General features: G+C 53.4%; 3 protein-coding genes across 5 annotated transcripts; 2 read left to right on the top strand and 1 right to left on the bottom strand.

Moving 5' to 3' along the window:
- The first annotated feature begins 4,735 nt into the window (after nucleotides 1-4,735).
- On the top strand, nucleotides 4,736-13,911 carry JPH4 (junctophilin 4). Its single transcript, XM_032481734.1, is given in 7 exon segments — nucleotides 4,736-4,946; nucleotides 5,467-5,644; nucleotides 5,646-6,016; nucleotides 6,741-7,512; nucleotides 10,329-10,447; nucleotides 10,796-11,328; nucleotides 12,263-13,911. Coding segments are annotated over 6 exon segments (1,890 nt in total). The 5' UTR covers nucleotides 4,736-4,946; nucleotides 5,467-5,633; the 3' UTR covers nucleotides 12,347-13,911.
- A 204-nt stretch (nucleotides 13,912-14,115) lies between these two features.
- On the top strand, nucleotides 14,116-24,283 carry AP1G2 (adaptor related protein complex 1 subunit gamma 2). Its single transcript, XM_006172794.3, has 22 exons — nucleotides 14,116-14,248; nucleotides 14,670-14,874; nucleotides 15,279-15,403; nucleotides 15,547-15,688; nucleotides 15,817-15,913; nucleotides 16,115-16,191; nucleotides 16,309-16,404; nucleotides 16,832-16,912; nucleotides 17,196-17,294; nucleotides 17,475-17,530; nucleotides 17,676-17,789; nucleotides 17,948-18,088; nucleotides 18,173-18,227; nucleotides 18,308-18,430; nucleotides 21,408-21,497; nucleotides 21,587-21,714; nucleotides 21,981-22,085; nucleotides 22,397-22,520; nucleotides 22,599-22,734; nucleotides 23,416-23,579; nucleotides 23,794-23,892; nucleotides 23,980-24,283. The coding sequence occupies exons 2-22, from the start codon at nucleotides 14,671-14,673 to the stop codon at nucleotides 24,079-24,081; spliced, it is 2,358 nt and encodes a 785-aa protein (XP_006172856.1). The 5' UTR covers nucleotides 14,116-14,248; nucleotide 14,670; the 3' UTR covers nucleotides 24,082-24,283.
- Nucleotides 23,162-27,495, bottom strand: THTPA (thiamine triphosphatase). 3 transcript variants are annotated; one of them, XM_014552096.2, is made up of 4 exons: nucleotides 27,142-27,493; nucleotides 26,851-27,001; nucleotides 26,208-26,759; nucleotides 23,162-25,095 (listed from the first exon to the last, which is right to left on the bottom strand). In XM_014552096.2, exons 3-4 carry the CDS (start codon nucleotides 26,752-26,754, stop codon nucleotides 24,950-24,952), a joined length of 693 nt encoding a protein of 230 aa, XP_014407582.1. In that variant the 5' UTR covers nucleotides 26,755-26,759; nucleotides 26,851-27,001; nucleotides 27,142-27,493; the 3' UTR covers nucleotides 23,162-24,949. The 3 variants fall into 3 exon arrangements, with proteins under 3 accessions (XP_014407582.1, XP_006172855.1, XP_032337626.1); XM_006172793.3 differs by lacking the exon at nucleotides 26,851-27,001 and having other exon boundaries at nucleotides 27,142-27,495; XM_032481735.1 differs by lacking the exon at nucleotides 27,142-27,493 and having other exon boundaries at nucleotides 26,851-27,022.
- Nucleotides 27,496-27,625: the final 130 nt, after the last annotated feature.

The following is a 27,625-nucleotide window of genomic DNA, read 5'->3' as shown; positions in this document are numbered from 1 at the left end:
GAAAAAATGGATATCCATGTGCCATTTGCCCATTTTCAGAGCGTTCACAGTCCCTAAGGCCCGTCCTTGGGTCCCTCAGTCCACAGACCTTGCGTTAAAAACCCTTGTCCAGAGAGAGTCCGAGTCCCACAGAGAGTCTAGAGAAAGGAGCGGAACCGAGTTCTCAAACACCCTTTCCCTTCTCAGCAAGCCCAAACGGGGAGCAGTGAGAGGCAGGGGTGGTCAGACAAGGAAGGACACCCATCCAGAACATTCTGGAATCATGATCCAATGAGCAGAGGGAAGCTGTGTGTCTCGCCAGCAGTGGACAAACAGGAAATGCAGTATCTGGCCCCTGGCCATTCGTACCCTGGCTCCCACCATGGGGATCTCTGGCCCCATCCTGACCCCTGGTGGCTGCCCGTGGGATGAGGCAGGAGAGTTTTCCAAGCTCCTTCCTGCCCTGGGGGCGAGCAGGGAGGTTGGGGGGCACAACTGGAAGATGAACCCCCAATCCCAGAAGCCCCAACTAGGGTCCCCAGGATGTACCAGCATGTTTCTAGGGTTCGGAGGGTTCACTCTTCTGCAGCTACCAGGTGCCTTGTCACTATAAGCCTGGCAATCAATCAAACAAGTGTGTATGTAAAAAGCACTTTTCACCTGTCAGGTTGACAGAAGGGGTGGGGATGTGTATGTGGGTGTGTGTGAGTGTGACAACTGAAGGTCAGTAAGGTCAGGGTGCAATAGCTCTCATGCACCAGCGCTCTCATGCACAGTTGTTGAGAGTATAAATTTTGTACAACTTTTCTGGAAGTGATTCTAGCAAAATAAATCCAAAAATCTTACAAAGTGTTTTTAGCTTCTGACCTCATAATTCTGAGTCTGTTAATACTGTTAAGAATCCAACTTCAAGAAATCAATAGACTGAAATAACATGATACCTGGGTGAAATGAGTAGCAGAAGAGAAAACAAGATTAGCCAAAAGTGATCATTGCTGAAGTTGGGGGATGGGTACACGGGAGTTCTTCATTCTATTTTTTGTCTACTTGGATATATGTTTGAAATTTTCTGTGATAAAACAGTTCTAAAAGAAAGCATCAGCAACGCAAAGATTTGTATAGAATATGTTAATTTTTAATTCCCAAAACTGTGCAAATAGCATAAAAGTGCTATGCTAGAATGGTTAAATTATGTATCCAAACAGTGGAGTATTATGCAGCCATTAAAAATTCAAGGATGTTTTGATGACATGAAAAATGTTTACAGTGTAATGCAAAGCAAATAAATAGGATACAAAATTATATATACAGCATTTAACTAATTACATTAAATAAAAATGCATAGAAGAGAAGACAGTATGAAAATACACTCGTGTTTGTTATGCAGTGAGATTACATTCTTGATACTGTGCTTTATTTTCCTATTTCTATAATGAGTATGTTTTACTTTTATAAAAAGCCCCCCCAAAAAATTGCATTTGTTACAATAATTGGGGAGTCTCATATAGATTCAACTCCAAGGGCTGCCATAAATTAGCTGTGCACCATTGAGCAAATTAACCTCTGGGTCCTAGCTTCCTTACCTATAGAACTGGCATGATGCCACCTATTTTTCAAGCCCCATTTACTGGGCATTTACTGTGTACTAGGCACTGGGCCAGGTGGTTTTGTCTTTCTATATAATCATACATGATACTCATACAAGATCATTTCAATCCTCACAATAAACTAGGGGGGAGGTTAGGGTTTCCCATCTTAGAGGTACACAAACTGCAGCTCAGAAAAGTTAAGGAATGTGCTAGGTTTACCCAGCTAGCAAGCAGTAGAGCCAGGACTCAGACAGAGGTCTGTCCCTCTTTGCAAGCCCAGTTCTTGGCCTCCAGCCTGGGCTGCTCCCAGCTAATGGTTTTGTTGTGTGGATTGGATGAAGTCATGCAGGTAGAGGACCACCCACAGGGCAACTCCAAGCCCAGAGCTGCTTCACTTCATGTTGGTTCCCTTTTCTTTGACCCCCAAACACTGGTAAATTATGGCAGAACAAATCAGTGCATCCTCTGGGAAAAAAAAAAAAAGCGTCTTCACCCTAAAAGAAAGGATGATAGGACCTGTAGGGGTGGGCCAGAGAGGGGTTGAAGACTGCCTCTTTCGGGGCAATATGAGAGGCTAGGACTGTGAGCACCCCAGAAGTTCCATGGTAATTCTGCCAGTGACTTATGGGTTACATCAGACCTACATCTTTATTTGCAGCTTAGAATTCAGCAGTGAGTCACCTCGCCAAAGAGCATCACTCCCCACCTTCCACTTACCCTGCTACCCTTCCTCCCTAAAGAACAGGGCACAAGTCTCCACACAAGGCACCATGTGGAGAAATAAGGCCTGAACTTCCAGGAGTGAGTGATGTGACGCAGCTGGACCTGCCCCAGAACGCCCTTCTGGCTTCATCTTAAATGCCTCTTTCCCTAGGGGAGCCCACCGAAGTTCGGTTCCGTCCCTACGTCCTGTTTCTACCCCTCAAACCTGTCGTAACACTAACTACTCTAGAATTGCTTCTTAGTTGTTTGTCTTTTTCTCTTAGATGTGAAGCTCGGTGAGAGAAGGCACCACAGTGTTTACTGCTGTAGCTGTAGCCCCTGGCAGTGTGCCGGGGACCCAGTAAACCTCGTAAATGTCCGCTGAATGGAGAAGGGAAGGAAGGGAGGGAGGGAGGAGATTTCCACCACTTGTCTTGCCCCAAGCAGGCCCACAGTTGCCCTGTTCCATGCTAAGCACTTAGAAGATGTGGTCCCTTTGAGGGCAGGGGTAGAGCTCAGTGATATTGTGCTTAGCATGCATGAGATCCCCAGTACCTCCAATTAAAAAAGAAAAAAAGTGGCCCCAACCCTAAAGGCTTAAAATTTACAGGTCTCTCCAATCTCATATCCCCCTTTAGAAAAGCAAAGTACAAGGGAGATTTGTTTATTCCAAACCTCATGCTCTTTATTTTACCACCGTATTCAAAATGGAGCTCCTGAGTTTAAGGGAGGTTCCCAAGTACAAGGAATCCTGGGAGGAATTACAGGGTTCAAAAGGTCTGAAGTCTGTTCTAATCCTGGCTCTACCACCACTGCCGGGTGACCTAAGGTGGGTGACCTCAGGTGAGTAACCGCCCCCTCCCCCTCCCCCACCCTGGGCCTCCATTCTCATCTCTGTGAAATAAGGTGGACCAGACCTTGTATGAAAAAAGCAATAGAGTGCATTTGGCTATTTACCCTGTTGTGTGTAATTGGACAGTGTCCTCTTTCCTAAGTGCTTAGGAGCTGGGTAGATGCAGCATCTAAGTAAACTGAGGGGCGGGAAAGACAGTCTGTGCCTACTTTTGTCTGTAAACTGAAAGGGCCGGGATGAGCTGCCCCTCCCCTCCAGTGAACGGTCAGGGATGGGTGGAAGGCTGAAGGGAATTATTATTGCCACAGTAAGGGCACCCCCACCTCAGTGTGTCTTTGCCTCTAGGTTTGCAAAAGAGAAAACCCAAAGCCCCAGGATCTTTATGGCACCAACAAGCATCACCCCCTGTGCCCCATTCAAAAACAATACACCCCTTCTTGCCAGCCCTCCCCCCTTCAAGGGACGTCCCAGAGAGAAACAGTCGGTGGGGGCAGAGGATGGCAAAGCCTGGGAAAGCACAGTGGGGCCAGGCTTCCAGGCAGGGATCATTTCGAGCTTGCTCGGAAAGCACAAGTGGGGAGCCTCCTGGTCCCCTGCAGCAGTTTCCTAGGGAGGACAGTGGACTTGGTGGATACAGGCATCCATGCCCCACGGCTTCCTGGCTTCAGTCCAAGCAGCTGGCAAGTCCATCCATCTCCCCAGCGCCCCACAAATACCACTTCCGGCCCCCCAGCCCCTGCTTGGGCTCTTCTTGCCTAGATGTCTCTGCCCAAGTCCGTCCTCCGTATGGAGAGCTTTCTCCCTCCCTTCACAACCCTTATTTCACTCTGTCTCCATATCTATTTCTTCTCCTTGTCCTCTGCCCCTGCTTCTCTCCTCCTTGCCATCCCTCACAAGCCCCAGAATGGGTCTCCCTCCCTTTCTCCCTCTCCGACAATATCTCCCCCCCACACACACCCCCACCCCTGCCTTAGCTCTCACCCCTGCACCTCTTTCTTTGTATTCCTCTCGCCCTCTCTCGGCCTCACCAGCATCTCTCCTCCCCCAGCTGGCTTCGGCGTCCCCCAGCCTCCCCATCTTCAGCTCAGTCTCCTCCCCCTGGCTCCTCTCCCATCCCCTCAGCCTCACCCCACTCCCTGCCCGCATCCCAGGGTTTCTTTCCACCCTGGGGGTCTCCGTGCCTCTCATTCTCCTCTCTACTCTCCTCCTCCCTCATCCCAGGTTTAGCAGGCATCCATCCTTTTCTGCCCAGACATCCCCACCCCCCAACGCTACCATCGCCACTGTCTCTTCTTCCTCGTCTCCTCCGCTCCCCACCCTCTCCTCTCCTCTCTTCTCTTCTCCCTGCCCCTTTAAATCTGCCTGGCCCAGCCTCCCCCGTGATGCTGGGATGGAGCAAACATTGATTTGTGCTGGGATGGAATCAGAATTTTGATTTTTTTTCCTCTCCCAACCATAAGAAGAAAAAAATAATAAAAACACCCCCTCTTGATAGCCCCCTCTCTCTTCCTATCCAGCTCCCAGCTCCTCTTCCCTGCCTCCGTCCAAGGAAGATTTTTTTCCACTGCACTATTCTCATCTCCCCCTACCCCTGCCACTACCTTGCGCCCCCCACCCCCACCCCCACACACACACTCCACCGCCTGCTCCTCCAGCAGGGGAGAGAGGGGACTCTCTCCTGCGGCTCCCCCCACCTTGGCTCTCTGGGTTGGAGCAGTCTCTCCGGAAGGGGAGGGGGCTCGGCTTGTCTGGGCGAGGTGGGAGTGGAGGTATCCAGCCATGGATGCAGTGCCTGGGAGGCAGCCTGAGCCCCAGCCCACATGGTGAGTAACCTGCCCTCTCCCTTCCGCCTGTCTGCCCATCCCCACCCTCGCCTTTCCCCTGCAGAGCCTCCCCCATCCCCATCCTTTCCCCCACCGAACCCTTTGCCCACCTTGCTCCCATCTCCCCTCTACGTTTTCAACCCCCCCCCAACCCTTGCCAGGGAAACCAAAGGACCAGGGCAGAGGGGTCCTGACAGCAGCCAGGGAAGCGGGTGGCCTACTCTTCTAAGGACCCCCCAAACTGCCATCCACACTCGACACTTTGGGGTTCCAGGTTGGAGAAGTGGGACTCCCGCTTGGGGTTAGAACCCCAAGCCCTAGGAGGGGCTCTTTACAAGAATGGAGGGTGGGGGAGCCCCGTGCCTCCGAAGCTTAGGAGCTGCTAGAAGATGCTGCTGAAGGGTGGCGGGGGTGGGAGGGGGTTGGGGGGCGGTGTTGATGCCCTGGAGCCACTGGGCCAGGGAGCGGCGGGCAAAGAGGAGGGGCCTCGCTCGCCACTTCCCCCCCTCTTTCTCCGCAGCCACTCAGGATGAGGGTCCGGCCCTGCAAGCCCGCGCTGGGCACCCCCCTCCCGGCCCCGGTCTAACTGCCCCCGCCCCCAGGCCTCGCCCGGCTCCCAGGCCCCCAGCCGGCTCTCCAGCCCCAGGATGCGCTGAGCCACCGGGGGGCTAAGGCCGCGCCAACTACATGCATGTCCCCCGGGGGCAAGTTCGACTTTGACGACGGGGGCTGCTACGTGGGGGGCTGGGAGGCGGGGCGGGCACATGGCTACGGCGTGTGCACGGGGCCCGGCGCCCAGGGTGAGTACAGCGGCTGCTGGGCGCACGGCTTCGAGTCACTGGGCGTCTTCACGGGGCCCGGCGGACACAGCTACCAGGGCCACTGGCAGCAGGGCAAGCGCGAAGGGCTGGGCGTGGAGCGCAAGAGCCGCTGGACGTACCGCGGCGAGTGGCTGGGCGGGCTGAAGGGGCGCAGCGGCGTGTGGGAGAGCGTGTCCGGCCTGCGCTACGCGGGGCTCTGGAAGGACGGCTTCCAGGACGGCTACGGCACCGAGACCTACTCCGACGGAGGTGCGGGGTCCCTGCCCACTACTGTCTGTCTGCTCGTCCGCGTGCGCCTCCCCGCTGGCCTGCCCCGCGTGTGCCTTCCCCAGCCATACGCCTCCCGCGCCCCGCAGTTATCCTACACGTCTTCCCCATCGATATGCTTGCGCCCCATTCCCATCTTTTCGCCTTCTCCTCTCATCATCACGCGCGCCTTCCTCATTTGTCTGTCCCCTGCCTGCTTTTCCCTCTCCCCAGTCTGCCTGCCCTCACGCCCTGCCATCTACCTGATCCTCACACACTCCGTCTGCCTGTCCCACACACGTCCCCTCTCCACCTGCCGGTCCCTAACACCTCTGCTCTGCTTGTCCCCTCACACTTCCCCAGTCAGCTGGCCCCTCATAGTTCTTTTTGCTTGTCACATGCCATCTATACACCCCCATCAAACTGTCCCTCACACCCTCTGGACTGTCTGTCCTTCACACACCCCAACCTGCCCGGCCCTCCCCCTTTCCCCTGTCTACCTGCACGGCTCAGATCCGCTGATCTGCTGCCTGCCTGTCTTCCCTCTGTTCTAACCCATCTCTGACCCAACCTGGCCTGTCCCCACTCCTAGTGCCTTTCCCTGACCTCCACGCCAATTGCCCCCTCCTCTCCCGCCCGACACTTAGGCTTGCGGGGGTGCCTGGGGCCTGGAGTGCAAGGAGCGGCGAGTCCTGACTCTTTCTCCCGGCTCCTGCCCCTCCCGCAGGCACCTACCAGGGCCAGTGGCAGGCGGGGAAGCGCCACGGCTACGGCGTGCGCCAGAGTGTGCCCTACCATCAGGCGGCGCTGCTGCGCTCGCCCCGCCGCACCTCCCTGGACTCCGGCCACAGCGACCCCCCGACGCCGCCCCCGCCCCTGCCCCTGCCCGGCGACGAGGGAGGCAGCCCGGCCTCCGGCTCCCGGGGCGGCTTCGTGCTGGCCGGGCCCGGGGACGCGGACGGCGCGTCCACCCGAAAGCGCACCCCGGCGGCGGGCGGGTTCTTCCGCCGCTCGCTGCTGCTCAGCGGGCTCCGGGCGGGCGGGCGCCGCAGCTCCTTGAGCAGCAAGCGGGGCTCCCTGCGCAGCGAGGTGAGCAGCGAAGTAGGCAGCACAGGACCCCCGGGCTCCGAGGCCAGCGGGCCCCCGGCCCCAGCGCCTCCCGCCCTCATTGAGGGCTCGGCCACTGAGGTGTACGCGGGCGAATGGCGCGCCGACCGGCGCAGCGGCTACGGCGTGAGCCAGCGCTCCAACGGGCTGCGCTACGAGGGCGAGTGGCTGGGCAACCGGCGGCACGGCTACGGGCGCACCACCCGCCCCGACGGCTCCCGCGAGGAGGGCAAGTACAAGCGCAACCGGTTGGTGCACGGGGGGCGCGTGCGCAGCCTCCTCCCTCTGGCCCTTCGGCGGGGCAAAGTCAAGGAGAAAGTGGACAGGGCTGTCGAGGGCGCCCGTCGAGCTGTGAGTGCCGCCCGTCAGCGTCAGGAGATCGCCGCTGCCAGGTGTGCACCCGGTGAAGAGGCCAAATTGGGGTTAAGGGGAGAAGGTACCCTGGGGACAGGGAAGGGGGGCGGTGCCCAGAGGAGGACCAAGACCCCAGGCCTAGGGCCTGGTGGGGAAGGGCAGGCTTAGCGCAAGGCAGTTGTAGCCCTGGGTATTTGGGATGTTTATATCTGAAGCTACAGGTGGACGTGGGTGTAAACTGTGGGTGGCTGGGTATTTGAGGGAAGCCCTGTTAGACTGTAAGTGTGTCTCAGTGTCTTTTGTGGAGATGTGTGTCATTGTTGTGTGTGGGAGTAGCAATAAAAGCGCTGCTTTGTGCCGGCCCAGGAAACCTGTTCAAACTCAGACATGTCCCTAGTCTTCCTCTTCTTGCCGCTGATCCAGTCTCCAGGACAGGGAGTGTGCATTCCTAACCACATCCCAGCCTGCCCACAGTTTCATGTCATTTCAGCCTGAGGCCCTGGGGAGGTCCAGTTTGTACAGTGATCTACCACCTGGAAAGACAGTTCCTATCAGCTTTGTCTCCTCTGCCTCCCTTTGCCCAACTGATAAAGGTTTGAGGGGAGGAAGCTTGCCTGTAAATGCAATTTTCTCTGTAAATCAGATTACATTTCCATGCATCAGGAACCTTGTTATCTAAAGCAGCACTGTCCAGTATGAATATAATGCAAGCCAAAAACAGAATTTTGATTCTTCTAGTAGCCATATTGAAAAAAAAAATGAAGAAACAGATGAGATGAATTTAAGTAATATATTTTCATTTAAACCAATATATCCAAAATATTATCTTTTCAACCTAAAATATAATTAAGGAGATATTTTACATTCCCCCTACTTTTTAAGCCAAGTCTTTGAAATCTAGCCTGTATTTTATACATACAGTACATCATTCAATTTTGACTAGCCACATTTTAAGGGCTTAATAGCCGCATATGGCTTGTAACTAAAGAAAGCCAAAAATCCATTTGTAATGAGATTCACAGGCCCCTGATTTACACAATTTATGCATGGGAATTTTTCTACATTGGATTTTCTTCAAAGAGGAGGGCACAGTTGAAGAATCTTGTTTGAATTTGAGAGTGTTTCAGAGGATCAAAGGTCAAGATATATCCAAATATGCTTCAGAGAGTTTGTATAATGGGTGACAAGGGGTTTGTGTGTGTGTGTTTGTGTGTGTGTATTTGTGTGTGTGTATGCATGAACAGATCATATTCAGAGGAGATGCTTGAACCAGAAAATATCTATTTGTAGATATATCTGAGTGTCTGAGTGGTTAGAGTCCAGGGCCCTAAGCCAGGGAAGGGGGAGGGCAGAACACCAGGGAGCACTTTAGGCTAGATGAGGAGTGGGCATGTGCAGGAAAAACCGATCTCAGTAGTCAGGAGGATCAGGCAGTGGGAGGAGGCTGGTTGGTCTCCCCAGCAACAGGCCTGGCAAACCTGATTGGCTGCTGGCTGCCATGGAAACAGCAGAGCCTCAGCAGCAGGTGCCTCTGCCAGGTAGCCTGAGCCTGGCCTGATGCCTGAGCACAGACTGGGTCTACTGACTGGGCCTTGATCATCCATACCCTTCAAACTCAAAAATGCAAGCCAGCCCTTTCAATGTTGCAATTTCTTGGCAGCCAATAGAACTCACAAAACTATGATCTTCATCCACTGCCCTAAACCCTGAATGCACTAAGACAGAAGAGCCAGGTTATCAGAGAGCACTCAAACTGGCTCTAAAGGTCCTTGACCCACTAGGTTTGAGGGGAAGAGGCTGACCCTATTTCCCAAGGTATATAAGGAGGAAGTGGACCTAAAGCTACAGGGGACACCATCACCCTTCTCCCTACCCCCACATCCAGACTGCCTTCCTAGGCTAGATAAAATAGGCCCAGGGCCAGAGGGAGCCAGGAGTCTTGCTTGATCCATTCAAGCCCATGGCAATCTGATTACCTCTACCTCTGATCCTTGATGCCCCACCTTCAGTCAGAATTACAGAACTAATGTAATAATTACAAGGCATCTATGATTAACAGCAAAGGGTAAAAGGGAAGGGAAAATTGAGAATGCACCTGACATCAGAGGGAGAACTGGGAAACAACAGAGGGGAAAGGATTCATAATGCTTCAAGGTTACCTGTAACTAAGGAGCAGGGCGGGATGGAAGGGGGACTTAGAACTCACCCAGAAGGTATAATCACAATGGTGAAAAAGCATGCACATTAGCAGGGGGAGGAAACTGATAGTAGCAGAAAGGGGAGATCCACCTTATTCCAGGTCTAGCGCTCAAAAAGGAGGAGGGGTCAGGGGGCAGTAGCAGTGACCAGGGGCAGGGAGAACAATTTGATAACAGAAATGGCTGAAGAAAAGCAAGATGGGAAATTCTCGTAATAGGAGGTACCAACACAGCAAAGAGGCATAGCTTGTGAGCACCAAGTAGGTGTAGCTGCAGAGAGATGTGCTAAGAGAGTGAAGCCTGATTTGTCACTGGGAGGGAGCAGGACAGGACCAGAATAACACAGTTGAGGGCAGCGGGGAGGGCCTGGCCCCTGCAGCTGGAGGAAGGGAAGTGTTACTACAGGACAGAATGGTGGAAAGGGTGCAAGAGGAGCAGGAGGGTGTGATGAGAGCAGGCACAGCCCAGGTCTAGGAGAGGAAACAGAAGGCCAGCTGCCCTGCCAGGCTGGGGAAGGGGAGGGGAGCAGCTGGCAGAGTGTGAGCAAGGGTGAGGACTCCAGAGATGAGCTCAGATCTGGAGGATGTGATGTGGTGGGGACATGGGCCCAAGGGCTGGAGCAGGTCTGTTAAGATCCTGTCCCTGGAACCCGACAGGGCAGCAGACGCCCTTCTAAAGGCAGTGGCAGCCAGCAGCGTCGCCGAGAAGGCTGTGGAGGCAGCTCGAATGGCCAAACTGATAGCCCAAGACCTGCAACCCATGTTGGAGGCCCCAGGTGAGGCACGGGCAGCCTGGGGCAGTGAAGGGCTGGGGGTGGCTCCTGGGGAGCTGGAGGGGCTCAGGCATGGGGAAAGGGGAAGAGAATCCCTGAAGGGGACTGGGGATGGGAAAAGCCAGGGTATGAGGGTCTAAGGGGACAAGGGTGGGGGCCAGGCCCAGTTATTTGGGAAGTGGAAGTGGGAATTTATGAAATAAGGTACTAAGGACTAGGGGATTGGGATCTGACAATGAGAGCTATAAACCTGGGGATACCAGAGTCCTGGGAGGTCCTGAGAGATGAGGATAAAGCTGTAGCTTTTGCAGCCAGTTAGGCCTCTCTGATTCTCAGCTGTCCCTGCCCCAGGCCGCAGACCCAGGCAGGACTCAGAAGGTTCCGACACAGAGCCCTTGGATGAGGACAGCCCTGGGGTGTACGAGAATGGACTGACCCCCTCAGAAGGCTCCCCAGAACTGCCCAGCAGTCCTGTGTCCTCCCGCCAACCCTGGCGACTCCCTGCCTGCCGGAGCCCACTGCCTTCTAGAGGGGACCGGGGTCCCTTCTCCAGCCCCAAAGCTTGGCCTGAGGAGTGGGGGGGGCCCGGTGAACAGGCAGAGGAACTAGCTGGCTATGAGGCCGAGGATGAGGCTGGGCTGCAGGGGCCAGAGCCCAGAGATGGCTCCCCGCTCCTCGGAGGCTGCAGTGACAGTTCCGGGAGTCTTCGAGAGGAGGAGGGGGAGGATGAAGAACCCTTGCCTCCGCTGAGGACCCCAGGAGGCTCAGAACCAGAGCCCATGACCTCCCCAGTCCTGAGGGGCCTGTCTTCGAGGAGTCCGGAAGCTGGGTGCCTGGTGGAAGAGGTTGAGGAGCCTGCCGCAACTGAAAGGCCCGCCCAGCCGGTGAGAGAGACCCTCCCTCCCCTGGTGTCCTTTGGGACTCTGCTCTTTCCTAGCCCCTCTTCTCAAAGCCTGGCCTCTCATCCTGTCCAGACCTCTCTCTAATCCCCTGAGGGGCTTTGATTAACACTCAGCTTCTTCTCTGCCTGCCCAGTCTTAGACCATATCCCCTCTCAAAAAAATAGAGAACTTGCAAGCTGGAAAAAACCTTAAAGACCTTCATGTCCAACTCCCTCATTTGACACATGTGGGAACTGAGGCCCAGAGCACTTAAAAAGTAACTCACCAAGGTTACAAACTAATAATTAACAATAGAGCTAGAACATCTTTCCCTGTTCCCCTTTCATATCATTTCCAGCTCCCAGTTTCCTACTCCACCCCCAACCCACCTCCACACTTTCTCTCTTTGGTGCCCAGAAATAAAAAGGGAAAAGCTTGTTCCCTCCCTACCCTGACTCTCCCTCCCTCTCCTGGGAAGAAGGGAAATAAGAGAAGAAGGCAGAAAACAGGGAGGGGCGGAGTTTCCCCCAAACCCTCGACTCTGATTGGACTCCAGGCCTTCTCCTGTTTCCTAGCAACCACATCCTCACCCCTTCATCCCTCTCTGCTTCACTGCAGTAAAGGCGGCTGCTGCCAACGTCTGCTACTAAGGCCAGGCACCTTCTGCCTGGGCCACGTGCTGGAGGAAGGGGATGGGAGGGGAGGGAGGAGGGAGAAAGGGGTGACTTGAGCGCACCAGAGAGAAGGCAGGGCTCTGCCTGGGAGCAGAGTGGTGTTTTGCAATCCAAAGCAAAGACTGGAGATTTCCCTGCTCTGGCCTCTAAGGAGAGGTGCCTGGGACGCTTCCACTTTGCCACCTCAGTCAGGGCAGGAAGTTGGGACACGTTGCTGGAACTGGTCCTCAGGCACTGAGATTGCATTTTCTGCATCTCTCTAGGGAGCTGCCAACCCGCTGGTGGTGGGAGCCGTGGCCCTCCTGGACCTCAGCCTGGCGTTCCTGTTCTCCCAGCTCCTCACCTGAGGCTCCTTCCTGGCCTAGTTCTGGCTTCGGTCGCTGCCTCTTCACTCCTCTGACCTGCCTTTTTCTCTTTTCCTACTCCTGGTTGTTTTTTCTCCTATCTTTCTTTCTCTTCTCCCTTTGCTTTGTTTTCTGCCCCCCTCGGTTTCTATCTCTTGCTTTCTCTTTCCCTTCCTCCTTTCAGATTCTCTCATTTCCTCTGGCTTCTTCTCTGTCGTCCTCATTCCCGTCCCCATCCACCCCTTCTCTCTCTAGATTGTTTACATACGAAGGGCTTTTCTCGCTCAGAGTCTCTTCTCTGAGACACACAATTCTAAGTCAGACCATTGCCCCCTCCCCACCTTTTCTTTAGACCTGAACTTTGATGAGGGTGGGGGTTTGGTGTCCTGAGGAGTCTCCTGGAAGCTGAGTGAAAAGGAAGAAGAAAATTGAGAGGGGTATACTATATACTGGAGAAGACTATACTGGGCAAGGCACTGGCCGAGCTGCTGTGACTCCCTGACCCAAGGGGCCTGGTATCCCTCTTGAGGCCTCGTGGAAAAGCTGGAGAGGGTGCAGCCTCCATCTCCGACTCTGGAGGATCCTATCTCACCTCCAAGCACTGAGCTAGGGTCTTGCCTAACTCCATCCTTCCCTGAAGGAAATAAGGGGAATGAAAAATCCAAGTGCCCCCAGAATCTTCTCCCTCTTTCTTTCCTCAATAGCCAGCCCCTCGTCCCACCCCCTAGGGTGGCACGGCATGTCAAGAGCAATGTGTAAAGGAAAGAAAATGTCCCATGTGGCCAAGCCCACCCCCGACCTCTCCAACCCTTCTCTCTCTCCCCCTAAAAGTTTATTTGGTTGGTCTGGACTCACTTGTGGCCTTTGATTAAATTTCTAAGGGGCCTGAAGAAGACATTTCTACTGCAGAGGGTTAGAAGCAGCTGAGCAAGGACCTCACTCCCCAACTCTGGCAGTGGGGGTGGGGGGAGGCAATTCTGGAGACTGAACAAAGTAATAGGAACTTACAGGGCTGAAGAAGTTGTTTAGTAGTCTCTAATTGGATTACATCCCTTGCCCGATCATATCGGAATCTTGTGAAATGGGAAAACAACAGAAGGAGGGGATCAAAGGAAGCCAATCTCTCATACACTTTCCAGGCAGGGCAGAGGTGTGAGTCAACCAGGGGTGTGAGGTGGGTGGAGAGCCCTGTTTGAGGTGGTGACTGATCCCCGGTACTAGCTTTTCCCCTGGGGGCAGGAAGCCCTAGGAAGGAGGGGACTGTCTGGTCCCCAGAGGATCTTTCCTCCCTCCCCTGCATGAGGCAAAGGCAAGCTGCCTGCCAACCCCCTCCCTCAAGGAATGGCCTTGCCTGGGAATGCCCACCACATACAACCTCTTCTTTTTTCTAGTCAAACTGTTTGCTCCTTGGCCTGCCTCCCTCCTTCCTCCCCTCTCAACCTTTACTTCTGATTTCTATTTCATGGAATTTGGGATTGAAGATAAACTACAACAGTGCCGCCAACACCAAGTCTTGCAGGAAAAAAATACAAAGAAATTAAACAAAAAAAAAATATATTAATAAAAAAGTTCAAAAAAGGGGGGGGAATTGTCCTCTCCTTTGGGGTGCGATGGCTTCAAACCCAAGCTCTCTGAGGCTCTCCGGGTGGAGGAGCCCTCTTGAGGACCCCCAGGCCTGTTATATACAATCTCGCCGCCCCTAAGTAGTTAAGAGCTTCTCCTAAACTCCAAAGCCCAGAGGCCTGAGCTCAGAGGATTCAAGACTGCTCAGCAGGACGGCCCAGGAGGGGCGGGGTCTCGTGATGGGGGCGGGGAAAGGGAAGAACCAGACCAAGGACCAACCCCCGACGGGGCTTGTACCAGGAAGCGCCGGGGGGAGAGGAGCGGAGTTGAGACTGGAGCCAGGTAAGGCAGACGTTATGGCTGGCGTCCTGCTGTGGGGAAGATGAGGCCGCCGAGTTGTGAACGGGGGCAGGGGGGTTGGAATTCCGCAGAAGAAATCGCGCAAAGCCCTAAGAGGAAGGGAATGGCTGAACTAGGGATGGGAAACCAGGTGGAGGCGACCGGGTGGTGAATAAATAGGCGGGGTTCTGGCGCTTGCTCTGTAGCAATGGGCCGCCGGGTGGGGCAGAGACGCATGCGTAGTAGGGATCTCCTCTGGCGTTGTGCAGTGGCACAGTTTGGAGACCCACGTGGGGAAATGTAAATGTAGGCTAAATGTTAGGGTAGCTGTGGGACCCAAGCCCTCAGGATCTTGGTACAGGGCAACCCTGGGCTGCCGGCCAGAGGGTTAAAGCTCTCTCCGTTCCTGGGCTCTGCCCCTCAGGATGGTGGCAACCTCGTTGAAACTTCGAGAACTAATCCAGGAGATTCGTGAGGCCAAGACCCAGGCCCAGGAGCGGGAGGTGATCCAAAAAGAGTGCGCCCACATCCGGGCCTCCTTCCGCGATGGGGACCCTCTGCACAGGCACTGCCAGCTGGCCAAACTTCTCTACGTCCACATGTTAGGCTACCCCGCCCACTTTGGACAGGTACTGGGCAGGGACACCTCCCTTCTGAGTTTGATGAGAGAAGCTGGTGGCGCACGGTTTCAGACCCCCTCACCTGTTTGTGCCCCAATTTCTTTATTCTACAAAGTTCCTGAGTCCTCACAGAGTGCACCACAGACCTTCCCCATTACACCACCTGGTCATCGGTTGGACTGACCCTTCACTCTCTGGCCAGCGCCATTCAGGGCACCTCCCCCTCCTTCCATCCTCCTGTTTCCTTGAAACTACCCACTGATTGAATCTCCTAAACCTCTCTTGTTGAAGGGAGGGTGATGGGATATGCTGCCCCAACGGGTTAATCTGGTGTTAAGGAGAAAGAAAGAAAAGGGATGTTAGTGCCTCCAGTTTCACCCCTGCCCCTTCCTGGTCTGCCCCCTTCCCTATAGATGGAGTGCCTGAAACTGATCGCCTCCCCCAGGTTCACAGACAAGAGGGTGGGCTACCTGGGGGCCATGCTTCTACTGGATGAGAGGCAGGATGCCCACCTGCTCATTACGAACAGCATCAAGAAGTGAGAGGGTTCTGGGAAGCACTTGGAATCAGGGAGATGGGAGAGTGGGGAACTGGGAAATCCCAGGGGGTTGCCTGCTGTAGGTACTGGGAAGGACTGGGTCTCTCAGAAGCTTGACTGACCAACTACCCAAAACTCTGCAGTGACCTGAGCCAGGGGATTCAGGCCGTACAAGGTCTGGCCCTGTGCACTCTAAGCACCATGGGCTCTGCTGAGATGTGTCGGGACCTGGCCAATGAAGTGGAGAAACTGCTCCTGCAGCCCAGCCCCTATGTGCGCAAGAAGGTGAGATAGCAAGACTTGAGGCACTTGCCTCTCCAGAAGCTGTCCCCTCTCTGCCACATGGTGGAGGTTGGGAAGGTCCATCCTAGCAGACTGACCCCAGCACCCTCTGAGTCCCCTGACCTTTGCAGGCTGTTCTGACTGCAGTACACATGATCCGGAAGGTCCCTGAGCTCTCCAACATCTTCCTCCCACCCTGTGCCCAACTGCTGCACGAACGCCACCACGGTATGGTCACAGGGCTCCTCATCCCCTGTCTGAGCTCTGGCTATGGACAGAAGAGAAAAACGGGACGGAAACGCCAGCTCCTAGGAGAAGGGTAGCATGTGCGCACTAGCACACGCAGCCGTGCACATACGCATGCGCGCAGTAGACTCCTGTGCCCGGCGCACCATTCACCCCTCCCCCCTCCACCCCACCTTACCTCAGGCATCCTGCTGGGCACCATCACGCTGATCACGGAACTCTGTGAACGAAGCCCTGCGGCCCTCAAGCACTTTCGAAAGGTGGGCTGGTAAAGGGACGGCCCCGGAACAGACAGAGGGGGACAGTGGGGTTGGGATGGGGCTGAAGGTTGAAAGGATTAGGAAGAAGGCCCAGATCCGGCTGTGCCCTCCCTCCAGGTGGTGCCCCAGCTGGTGCAGATCCTACGGACTCTGGTGACGACGACATACTCCACAGAACACAGCATTTCTGGAGTCAGCGACCCCTTTCTGCAGGTGGGCTGACCCTTCCCTGCCGTATCCCTGGAACAAAAAGCTAAGTAAGCCCATGGCCTGTGGTCACCTCCCAGGGAATGCTTTGGCTTAGTCAGTGTCTTGGGCAGGAGGGTGGCAGGTATGGACTTCCCAGGCCATCCCAGAACCAGTATGGGGAGGAGGATGCCCTAAGGTCAAAAAATCCACTTTGGTACCAGTTTACTTTAAAAGCCTGTCCCCAAATCTCCTGGCCTCACACACCTCTGATCCCCTCTTGCAGGGCCCAAAGGACCAGTGGAGGTGGGGGAGGGGCAGGGAGTCTCTAGAGAATCAGCTGAACCCCTCACAACGTTCTCAATGCTGGATTTTTCTCCTCTGCTCTGTGACTCCTTACCCTAAGAACCATCCCACCACCACCACCACCTTTCAGCCTTTAACCCAATTTCAGGTCCAGATACTTCGTTTGCTTCGGATTTTGGGCCGGAACCACGAGGAGAGCAGTGAGATCATGAATGACTTGCTGGCCCAGGTAGGGGCGGGGGCGCTTGTTAGGTGTGTTGCTCTGTGATCCCACCAGCCCTGGGCATCCCTCACATGCCCGCTCACCATGCGGTGGCCATAAGATCTCATCTTCATTTCCCCCTAGACCATGATCTCCCTGAAGACAGGGACACATTCTGTCTCAGTGCAATAGCTGCTAGTACATAGTTGGGCCTCAGGGAACTTAGATGGTTGAGGGATGACATGGTAGACACTTTCCAGAGACCTGAGCAGAGGACAGACCCCCTGCATCTTCTCTCCTACCCACACAGGTAGCCACAAACACAGATACCAGCCGAAATGCAGGCAATGCGGTCCTGTTTGAGACAGTGTTCACCATCATGGACATCCGCTCTGCAGCCGGCCTGCGGGTACCATCCCATATGCCCCTCCCCCTGGGGCTCCTCCCACCCGCCCCAGACAGACGGACAGGTCCTTTTCATTGGTTTCTTCTCCCCACCCCTGTCACCCTGTGCCATGCAGTCCCCAGTCCTGAATGAGCGGGTTGCTCCTCCCCTGACTGTCCCCAGCCTCTGCTCTGCCTCTTGTAGGTTCTAGCTGTCAACATTCTTGGCCGCTTCCTGCTCAACAGTGACAGGAACATTAGGTAATAGACCCAGATGTCTGGGGGGCTATGCCCTCCTTCCAGAGTCCCCCAATTCACCTGCCTCTGATTCCTATACCCAGGGCAGGATGGGGCGGGGAGGGGGCTGACGGCCACAGCGTGACAGGGCCTCTCCTACTTGGGCCAGGTACGTAGCGCTGACATCCTTGCTGCGGCTGGTGCAGTCGGACCACAGTGCTGTACAGCGGCACCGGCCCACCGTGGTGGAATGTCTGCGGGAACCTGACGCCTCCCTCAGCCGGTGAGCAGAGCCAAGGGCCTGGGGGCCAAGACCCAGACCAGCTCAGAGCAGCTGGAGAAAGGAGCCTAAGGAGACAGGTGCTTTGGGAAGAGGGGGCCTGAGGCATGTCATGGCGGGAACCCAGGCTGCCTCGTATCAGCACCCGTCTCTCCTGCCAGGCGGGCCCTGGAATTGAGCCTGGCTCTGGTGAACAGTGCCAACGTACGAGCCATGACACAAGAGTTACAGGGCTTTCTGGAGTCCTGCCCCCCTGATCTACGAGCTGACTGTGCCTCGGGCATTCTGCTGGCGGCAGACAGGTAAGGGGACAGGTGCCCAGGAGGCAGAGAGGGTGGAGTCTGAGGAGGGTCAGCACCAGGACTGAAGAGCCATATGTCCCCTAGGTTTGCCCCAACCAAGCGGTGGCACATAGACACCATCTTGCGTGTGCTGACGACGGTGAGGCAGGGCCTGGGCCGAGAGCTGGGTGGGAGCAGGCAGGGTTCACCACCCTGACACGGCCATGTTCACCCCTCCAGGCGGGCACCTATGTACGGGATGACGCGGTAGCCAACCTGACTCAGCTGATCGGGGGCGCCCAGGAGCTCCACGCCTACTCTGTGCGCCGCCTCTACAGCGCCCTGGCCGAGGACATCTCCCAGGTACTGCTCCCACCACCAGCCTGGGGCTGCCCGACCCTCCCAGCCCTTCCTGGGCCACCTATTCCCTACACCTGATTCCCAACTATTTTTCTCTCAGGGTCACGGCTCTTTACTTAGTGGAGGAGAGACTCAAGGACAGAGTCCTGTTTGTAGTTAGAACTTCTGGACTTCTGTCTGGCACTGATACCTGCTGTCTGTGCAACCACAGATGACTCACTTAACTTTCTTCACACTAGGTGTACTCAGCATTCTGCTCTGCCTACCTCCTGGAGCTGTCTTGATCACATAAGATAGACAAAAGCTCTTTCTGCTTGTATTAGGTTTTATTATTACCTTGAATGCTGAGTGAATTCACAGATGCCAGCCAGTATCTATAGCCCCCTTTCCATATTACTTAAGTAGGGTGAGCAGGAACCACCCACCCTTCCTCAACGGAGGGACCACCTCACTTCTCCATCCTCACTGCACCTCTTGTGGTTAGGCCATGTGGTTTTGTTTTGGGTTTTGGGGGGGGGGGTTGCCTTACTTTTTTTTTTCAGCTTAAAAAATTTTTTTTTCATGTATTTGTTTATTGGAGTATAGTTGGTTTACAATGTTGTCTTAATTTCTGGCGTATAGCATAGTGATTCAGTTATACATATGTATATATTCTTTTTCATACTCTTTTTTGGCATTTTTTAGCTTGCTTTTGTTTTTTATTACAGTAAAATATTATATATTTATTACAGAAAAATGCAAAAATACTGGAAAGCAAATACACCAAAAAAGTAAAATAAAACTACTTACAATTCCACCACCACCACCCAAAGATAACCCTGTGAACACTGTAGGGTACAGCCTTCCAGACATTTTTTGTGTGTATATTTATTCTTTTTTTCTTTCTTTCTTTTTCATTTTAAAATTTTCATATATGTACTGTTGATTGTTTCTAAGAACAGGTTAGAGCTTTGGCTTTTTTTTTTTTTTGGTAATTCATAGCTTTTTTATTTTTTTTTTAACATTTTTTTATTGAGTAATAGTCATTTTACAATGTTGTTAGAGCTTTAGCTTTTTAAACTTACATAGTTATCAAGGGAATAAAGCCAACCGACAAAGAATCAACAGAATGAAGTAATCCAATCATAAAGGACAGTCAGATATGCTTATACATATTCAGAAAATCAATCATCCAAGTTATAAATAAGTAGTTCATTTGTGTCTTTTTTTTTAGATTCCACATATAAGTGATATCATATAGCATTTTTCTTTCTCTTTCTGGCTTTCTTCACTTAGAATGACGATCTCCAGGTCCATCCATGTTGCTGCAAATGGCATTATTTTATTCTTTTCTTTTTGTTTTTTCATTAAAGTATAGTCAGTTTACAATGTTGTGTCAATTTCTGGTGTACAGCACAATGCTTTGGTCATACATGAATATACATATATTCATTTTCATATTCTTTTTCACTGTAAGCTACTACAAGATATCAAATATAGTTCCCTGTGCTATACAGTATAACCTTGTTTATCTATTTTATATATACCAGTCAGTATCTGCAAATCTCAAACTCCCAATTTATCCCTTCCCACCCTCTTCCCCACTGATAACCGTAAGTTTCTTTTCTATGTCTGTGAGTCTGTTTCTGTTTCTGTTTTGTAAATATGTTCATTTGTCTGTTGTTGTTTTTTTTAGATTCCACGTATGAATGATATTTGGTATTTTTCTTTCTCTTTCTTGCTTACTTCACTTATATTCCATTGTGTATGTATGTGTGTGTGTGTATGTATGTGTGTGTATATATATATATATATACACACATATATATATATCACTTCTTTATCCAGTCAACTGTTGATGAATATTTGGGTTGTTTCCATGTTTTGGCTATTGTAAATAGTGCTACTATGAACATTGGGGTGCATGTGTCTTTTTAAATTATTAACTTTTTTTGGGTATATGCCCAGGAGTGGGATTGCTGGATCATAAAGTAAGTCTATTTTTACTTTTTTAAGGAGCTGCCATACTGTCCTCCATAGTGGCTGCACCAATTTACATTCCCACCAACAGTGTAGAAGGGTTCCTTTTCTCCACACCCTCTCTAGCGCTTATCATTTGTAGTCTTTTTAATGATAGCCATTCTGGCTTGGGTGAGATGATATCTCATTGTAGTTTTGATTTGCATTTCCCTAAGAATTAGTGATGTTGAGCATCTTTTCATGTGTTTGTTGGCCATCTGTATGTCTTCTTCAGAGAGATGTGTATTTAGTCTTCTGCCCATTTTTTGATTGGGTTGCCTGTTTTTTGGTATTAAGGTATATGAGCTATTTGTATAATTTTGAACTTCTTTGCATTACTTTCTGAATTTTATTCTAGTGTTTTTTTTAAGTTGAAATATAGTTGATTTATAATATTGTGTTAGTTTCAGGTATATAGCAAAGTGATTCAGTTATTTTTTTTTTCAGATTAGTTTCCATTATAGGTTATTACAAAATATTGAATATAGTTCCCTGTGCTCTACAGTAAATTCTTGTTGCTTATCTTTTTTATGTATAGTAAAGTTTATCTGTTAATCTGATACTCCTAATTTATCCCTCTCACTCTTCCCCCTTTTGTAACCATAAGGTTGTTTTCTAAGTCTCTTCTATTTCTGTTTTGTATATAGACTCATTAGTATCATTTTTTAGATTCCACGTGTAAGTGATACCATATAATATTTGTCTTTCTCTGAGTGACCTCACTAAGAGAATGTCTAGGTCCATCCTAGGCCATGTAGTTCTGATGCCTGGCCACCAGAGGGCAGAGGAAGCCCAGGAGCCAGGACAGAGCCACGAGCAAATTAACAAAACTGCTCTTGTAATTGCTCCCTGTGGCAAGGCCCTTCCCTCTCCCCACCCTTCCAAACCCCATCATCTCTGCACTGCCTAAAGGGATGTCACAGGATCTGGAAGAGAGGAGGGTACCCAGACTCTGGCCCAGCATGTTTCTCATCCCTTGCAGCAACCGCTGGTGCAGGTGGCAGCCTGGTGCATCGGGGAATACGGGGACCTCCTGCTGGAGGGGAGCTGTGAGGAAACGGAGCCCCTTCAGGTGGGTCCTGCTTTGGGAGTCCACTGAGGAGGGTCAGGTCAGGGGAGGCAGGGCTGGCCCCAGGGTCACTCCTTGTGTGCCCCTGGAAGGTGGAGGAAGAGGAGGTGTTGGCACTGCTGGAAAGGGTGCTGCAGTCCCATATGTCCCTGCCGGCCACCCGAGGATACGCCCTCACAGCCCTCATGAAGCTCAGCACCCGGCTGCATGGGGACAACAAGTGAGAATGGGTCCCAGCCCCTCCCACAGAGCCTCTTCTTGGTGCCTCCGGTGAGAGATGCCCCTTCCAGTTTCTGACCTCTCTGGGCCCACAGTTCGATTGCCCGCCCACCCCAGCCCACTTCCCAAGTCCTTAGGTTCTTCTTTTTGAGACAAGTATTGTGGGTATCTTCCTGCCCTGTGGGGACCCTTCCTTCTCTGCCGCATCCTGGAGGTGAAGGGCCGGGCAGACTGCCGTCCCCACTCACATGGCTCCCTGTGGCCCAGCCGCATCCGCCAGGTGGTGTCCATCTACGGGAGCTGCCAGGACGTGGAGCTGCAGCAGCGGGCGGTGGAGTACAACACTCTCTTCCGGAAGTACGACCACATGAGGTGCGAGCGCCACTCTGCCATGGTGGGGACCCAAACCCTTGCCCGTTCCCCAGTGTCCCTTTCTGGGTCCGAGAGCCTCATCCTCACCTGTGTCCTTCCTCATCCACAGTCAGAGCCTCCCACCCACAGTTCATTGAAGCTAAGTGGGCTTCCCACCCTCCTTGTTTGTCTGAAATCCAGCAACAGTGTGCCATCCTAGGAAATCGGAGGGGCACTTCTGACCCTCCATGTTCTTGCCCCTCTTCCCTCACACCTCTTCTGAAAAGCCCAGGGTCTCCCCAGAGGGTGACACCTGCATTCTGTCCTCTCAGGGCTGCCATCCTAGAAAAGATGCCTCTTGTGGAGCGAGGTGGCCCTCAGGGTGATGAGGAAGCAAAGGAAAGCAAAGCAGCAGCCCGGCTTTTGGAAACAGCTGCTGTCCCCACAGAGCCCCAGGTGAGGAGGCAGGAGCCCCAGGGACGAGCATGGTCCAGCTTCCATACCCAACCCTGACCCTTCTGCCCTTTCCCCCAGGCCTCAAAGCTCTTGGATCTGTTAGATCTCCTGGATGGCCCTTCTGGGGATGCTCAGCACCCTCCCCCTCTGGACCCCACCCCAGGAGGCGCTTTAATACACCTCCTTGACCTTCCCTGTGCTCCCCCACCCGCGGGTAAGCCTCAGCAAAGGGGAGACATCTTAAAGAAGGGGTGGTGGAAATGGGCTGCTTCCCTTTCTAAGCCAAGGACTGAGGTTTGGGTACGATCTTTCCTGCTATGTGTCCCCATCACATCCCTGTCTTAGTACAAGGGTTCATTAGATCATGCCAGTCTCCTCCTGGACACCCTTCAGTATCTTGCTTTGTTCCATACTTCTTTCCTGGCTTCTGGCCCTGCTTCCTCCCTGCCCACCTCATGTGCTCTCTCACTACCTGTTCCACTGGCCCCTCCCAACTCCTCAGGCCCTTGGTGTTCATATTCTTTTCACGTGGAAAGTTCTTTCCCCAGCACATCAGACAACTGGCTCATTCTCTCTTCAGGTCTCAGCGGAAATGTTGGCTGCCTTCCCCCACCACTCCTGTTTAAGTTAGTTGCTCCCAGTTATTCTGACAATAGTTTATTTCCTTCCAAGCACCAATTACAGTCCCTGGTTATCTTGTTTTCTGGTGTATTGCTTCTCTCCCCCCACTAGACTATAAGCCCCAGCAGGGACCTCAACTTCTTGTCCACTCTGTCACTAACATCTCAAGCAGTGCCCTGCACCCAGCGGGTACTCATTTAATTTTTACTGAATGCATGAATAAACTCATTCTCTTCAGCCTACACACTGAGCTAATTCTCTTCCCCAACTCTAGCTCCCATCCCAAATCTCAGAGTGTTTGAGCGCAAAGGACTGCAGCTGAATCTGTCTTTCGTTCGACCCCCTGAGACTCCTGCTTTGCTGTTGATCACTGTCACTGCGACCAACGACTCAGGGGGTGATGTCACCCACTTCATCTGCCAGGCTGCTGTGCCCAAGGTTTGTAGAAGACCAGGATTAAGAGATGCCCTGGGTACTCCAGGAGAAAAAGCCACTACATGGAGGAGGTGGGTGGGGGAGAGGAGATGAGAAGGGAGTGATGTGCAGAGGTGGGCGCTTGGGGAGTTATGGGAAGTGGCTCTAAAACTTTTGGGTGTGGAGGGGTTGCCTGAGCCCAGCCTGCCTTACTATGCTCTGTCCAACCTCTGTTCAGAGTTTCCAGCTGCAGCTACAGGCCCCCAGTGGAGACACAGTTCCAGCTCAGGGTGGCCTTCCGATGACCCAGCTCCTCAGAATCCTCAATCCTAATAAGGTGAGCTGCAGGAGCCCCTTGAGGCTAAGACCCAGGGAAGGGTGGAGTCATTGGTGCTGACCCTGGTCTCCGCTCTCCTATTCCTAGGCCCCCTTGCGGCTGAAGCTGCGCCTCACTTACAACCACTTTGGCCAGTCGGTGCAGGAAATCTTTGAGGTGAACAACTTGCCTGTGGAGACGTGGCAGTAACTCATCTTCCACTCACAACCTGAAATCCTCCTGTGTCCCCAAACCCTGGGGGCCCCAACTACTTGGAGCCAATGCTGGAGGGTGACCAGCAGGTGGCGCTCTGGTCCTGTGCTTGCCACTGCAAAAACTGGGGGCTGCCCCCTAACCCCACAAATAATGAAATCCCAACAAAGTCCCAATAAAGCTATAGGGGGGAAAGCCATATTTGAGGTAGAAAACGTACGTGACTAACAGCCAGGGGAAAGCCTGCTTACACAGGAAGTATGTACCTTGCCATGAGGGTTTTCTTTTTTACCACTCTCCGGGTTGGGGAGCCAGTCTGCCCCCAGATTTCCACAGGAGACACTGTACCCTCTGGGCCAGAGCAGGGCACAGTGGCAACATCAAACCAGAACTCCTAGATTTCTAACAGAGATTCCCACCCATTTCCCCAACCTGCTGCTATTCCCCCAACCCTGGGGCAGGGAAATCCCTGCTGCCTCGCCTCATCTCTAACTCAGCTGTAAGGCGGTTTAGGAGCCGCTGGCAGAATCAATGGCATCGACCAAGGGAGGGGGGTGGCAAGGGATTTTCCTGTGCTTAACTACTGATCACGGCTAAGTGGAAATCCTATAAACACGAGCGGAAATCAATGGAGGCTGCTTAGCGGCCAGGGGAGAGGGGCGGCCCACAGATTGCATCTGACGGATGAGGGAGAGGAGGCAGCCAGGGAGGGCTCCAGGAAGGACAGCTGAGGGTAGGGTGAAGGAACAGGCGGAGCTGGAGAAGGGCGTCACTGTGGGAAGGGAAGCCAGAGAAGAAGCACAGTGAGCCCAGGAAGGACCTTCATTAGACCCAGAGCTCTCGTCCCCACTGAGGAAGTGACACCCTAGCCCAGTCTCATGTCCGGATCTTTAGTCCCCTCTGGCTTCTCTCTGGAGCCATACACTTCGAGCAGGCACTGATAGTCCTGAGGCCGGAAGCGCTGTAGGTACACAATCAGCTTGGCAGGTGCAGTCTCCTGTGCTGGTACACCTAAAGGCAAAAGGAGAATGAGGCGAGAACCAGACAGCCACAAATGCTTTGACTCTCCCTGCCCATGCAGCTGGACCCCAGAGTTGTTTCCAAGGCAGCACTAGGATTCTGAATGCCATCCAACCAGCTTCTCTTACCCACCAGCCCACTCCCCGACTGGCCTGGGCAAGTGGGGACTAAAAGGGCCACTTCAAGCAGGAGTGGACCGCGGAAGCCAAGCCTGCGCTTCTCCTCCAGCACGGAGAAGTGGTGGAGAGGCACTGGGGCACCATGAAGACAGAAGGTGCCTCAACAGCGACTCATTTCAGTGAGTGACTGCTCCTGCTCCCCAATCGAGATTACAGCCCATCAAGGCAGGCCAAAGCTCATTAGCTTGGTAATGAAGCGCATGCAGAGATGCACAAAGAGAGAGACACCAAGGGAGTGTAGAAAGAAGAGAAAGCAGCTACAGTCATGGGGTGGGATTCCCAGAGAATTCTAGCCTCTGTGGCGTGGAGTCACGATAAGCCAGTGTCTGATTGCTAGTGCCTGGCAGCATGCTGGGCAGATAGCAGGGAGCTGGCTGTATGTCTGCTGAGGAGGCAAGAACAGCATTCCAGGGCTGTAAGGATGCACAGCCCTACACTCGTGTGGATGAACTGTCTACAAGGGAGCTAAGCCTGGAAACAGAAAATCAAATCTGCCAACACCTGTCCCACCGTCTACCATATAAACAAAACATTCTTGCCCTTTACTCAGGCCAGCAGGACAAATTAAATGAGGATTTGGTTGTGAAAATGAGAGGACAGGAGTTGAGGGGAAGGAAGGATGGAGGGAAAGATTGAAGAGAGAGCTGACAAATGGAACTGAAGGACATCTGGAGTGGTTAGAGGTGTAAAAACTAAATGACTGGGGTAGATTAGGGACACATGGAAGGGTTCAATCCAGGTTAGACAGCTATTGCAAAAGAGGAAACCAGATTTGATTGAGCCCTAAGCAAACTGAGTCCTCTAGAAAATTGCTAAAAATAATTCCCCTTACAGAAATAGACTCAAGACCCTCCCCACCAACTGGTCCAGTGGGTACGTCCAGAAGAGGAACAAGGGAAGCACAGAAGGGCCTGTGTCCCTCACCGAGCATGCTGCTGAGGCTGTGGATCTTCTTTAGAGCGGTTGGGACTTCAGCCTCTTTGTGCACCAGGGCCTCTACCTCACCCACAGCGTAGCCAAAGTCGGCTGTATCCAGGTCCACCCTGAGCGGTGGCTCCTCTTCATCAGCTCCAGATAGCACCAGTTTCCAGGCACTCCGCTTAGTCACAAAACTAGCTACTTCTTGAAGCCCCAGCGGGCCCAGCGAGGCAGCCACACCTCCAGCCCCCAGGACCTCAGCTCCCAGTACCTCACAGAGCTGGGCCACAATTGCAGGCTCAGCTGTGAGTTCCATGTACTCAGTGTGGGGGCCGGAGACACTTGTTGCTCCGGGACATTTGAACTCCCATCCACTACCCTCTCGCTGCCGCAGCCAGTGGTCAGCCCGCATGAGGCTCAGCTCAGGGGTGTCATAGTAGCTGTCTCGGAAAGTGACCCGGTGCTCCAGGACGGCCCCCAACTCCTGCAGCCTCTCCTCTGTGCCAGGCCCGGGAATGAACTTTCGCTCCACTTCAATCAGGCCCTGGGCCATGCTCCCTGCAATCAGTCAATCAACAAACATTGGCTGAGCTCCCAAAGACACCCTTCCCGCCCCCGCGCCCACACCAGAAGAACTTAAGAGGCGTACACAGTCACAGTGCACTCTGTTGGGAGCCCTTTCTTCCTGCCTCTGTGATGGATGGCCCGTGTGTCTCTGATGTTTCGAAGCTCAACAACAGTGACGGGTCTCCAGTTAGACTCCTTCCAGTGCTGCTGATGTCCTGAATCCAAAGGACTTCCTAGAAAGCAGGCCGTGTAGCAGGTGTCCCTTCAACGCGCCCCCTCAATACCTTGCTACCCTGGGAGGCCGGTGGATCACTGTCAGGGATAACCCCGCCCAGCCCCCCATAGCCCTGGCCCGCGGAACTTCGGGTCTCACCTCAAAGCCCAAGGGTCTCCCTCTCGCGGGACCTGGAGAACGGGGAAGGAACCCACGCCACGCCCGCGAGGAATGCTGGGAGATGTCCCTGGCCCGGACCTCGGCCCGGCTCTCTGTGCATCCAGGAGGACCCAGCACGAGCGGCCATGTTAGGCCCGATGTGGCAGTGTCGAGGACAGGCCGGCGCCTGAGAGGCCTGCTAGGTTATCGGGGGCCGCGACCTCCGCGGTGGACCTGGAACGAGGCCGCCCCGCTGTGATTTGCTCCTCATCCCCAACCCTCCCGGCTCCTGGTGGGCGGCCCTGGTCTCAGGCCGCAGGCTAAGCCCGGCACCCTGGGGGGTCAAGGTGCATGATGGGAGATGTAGTTCCAAAGGGAAGCTTTGCTTTCTCGCCCCACCCGTCGCTATGGTGACAGGAAAGCTGTGATTAACGCCGGCGGGACTTCTAAAGTTGAGCTGGGGCGGATGGAAAAGGAACTGAGG

The sequence above is a fragment of the Camelus ferus genome, chromosome 6 (genome assembly GCF_009834535.1).
Source record: "Camelus ferus isolate YT-003-E chromosome 6, BCGSAC_Cfer_1.0, whole genome shotgun sequence".
Classification (NCBI taxonomy): domain Eukaryota; kingdom Metazoa; phylum Chordata; class Mammalia; order Artiodactyla; family Camelidae; genus Camelus; species Camelus ferus.
Note: the sequence above shows the minus strand (reverse complement) of the source record. Positions and strands in the feature narration are given on the sequence as shown.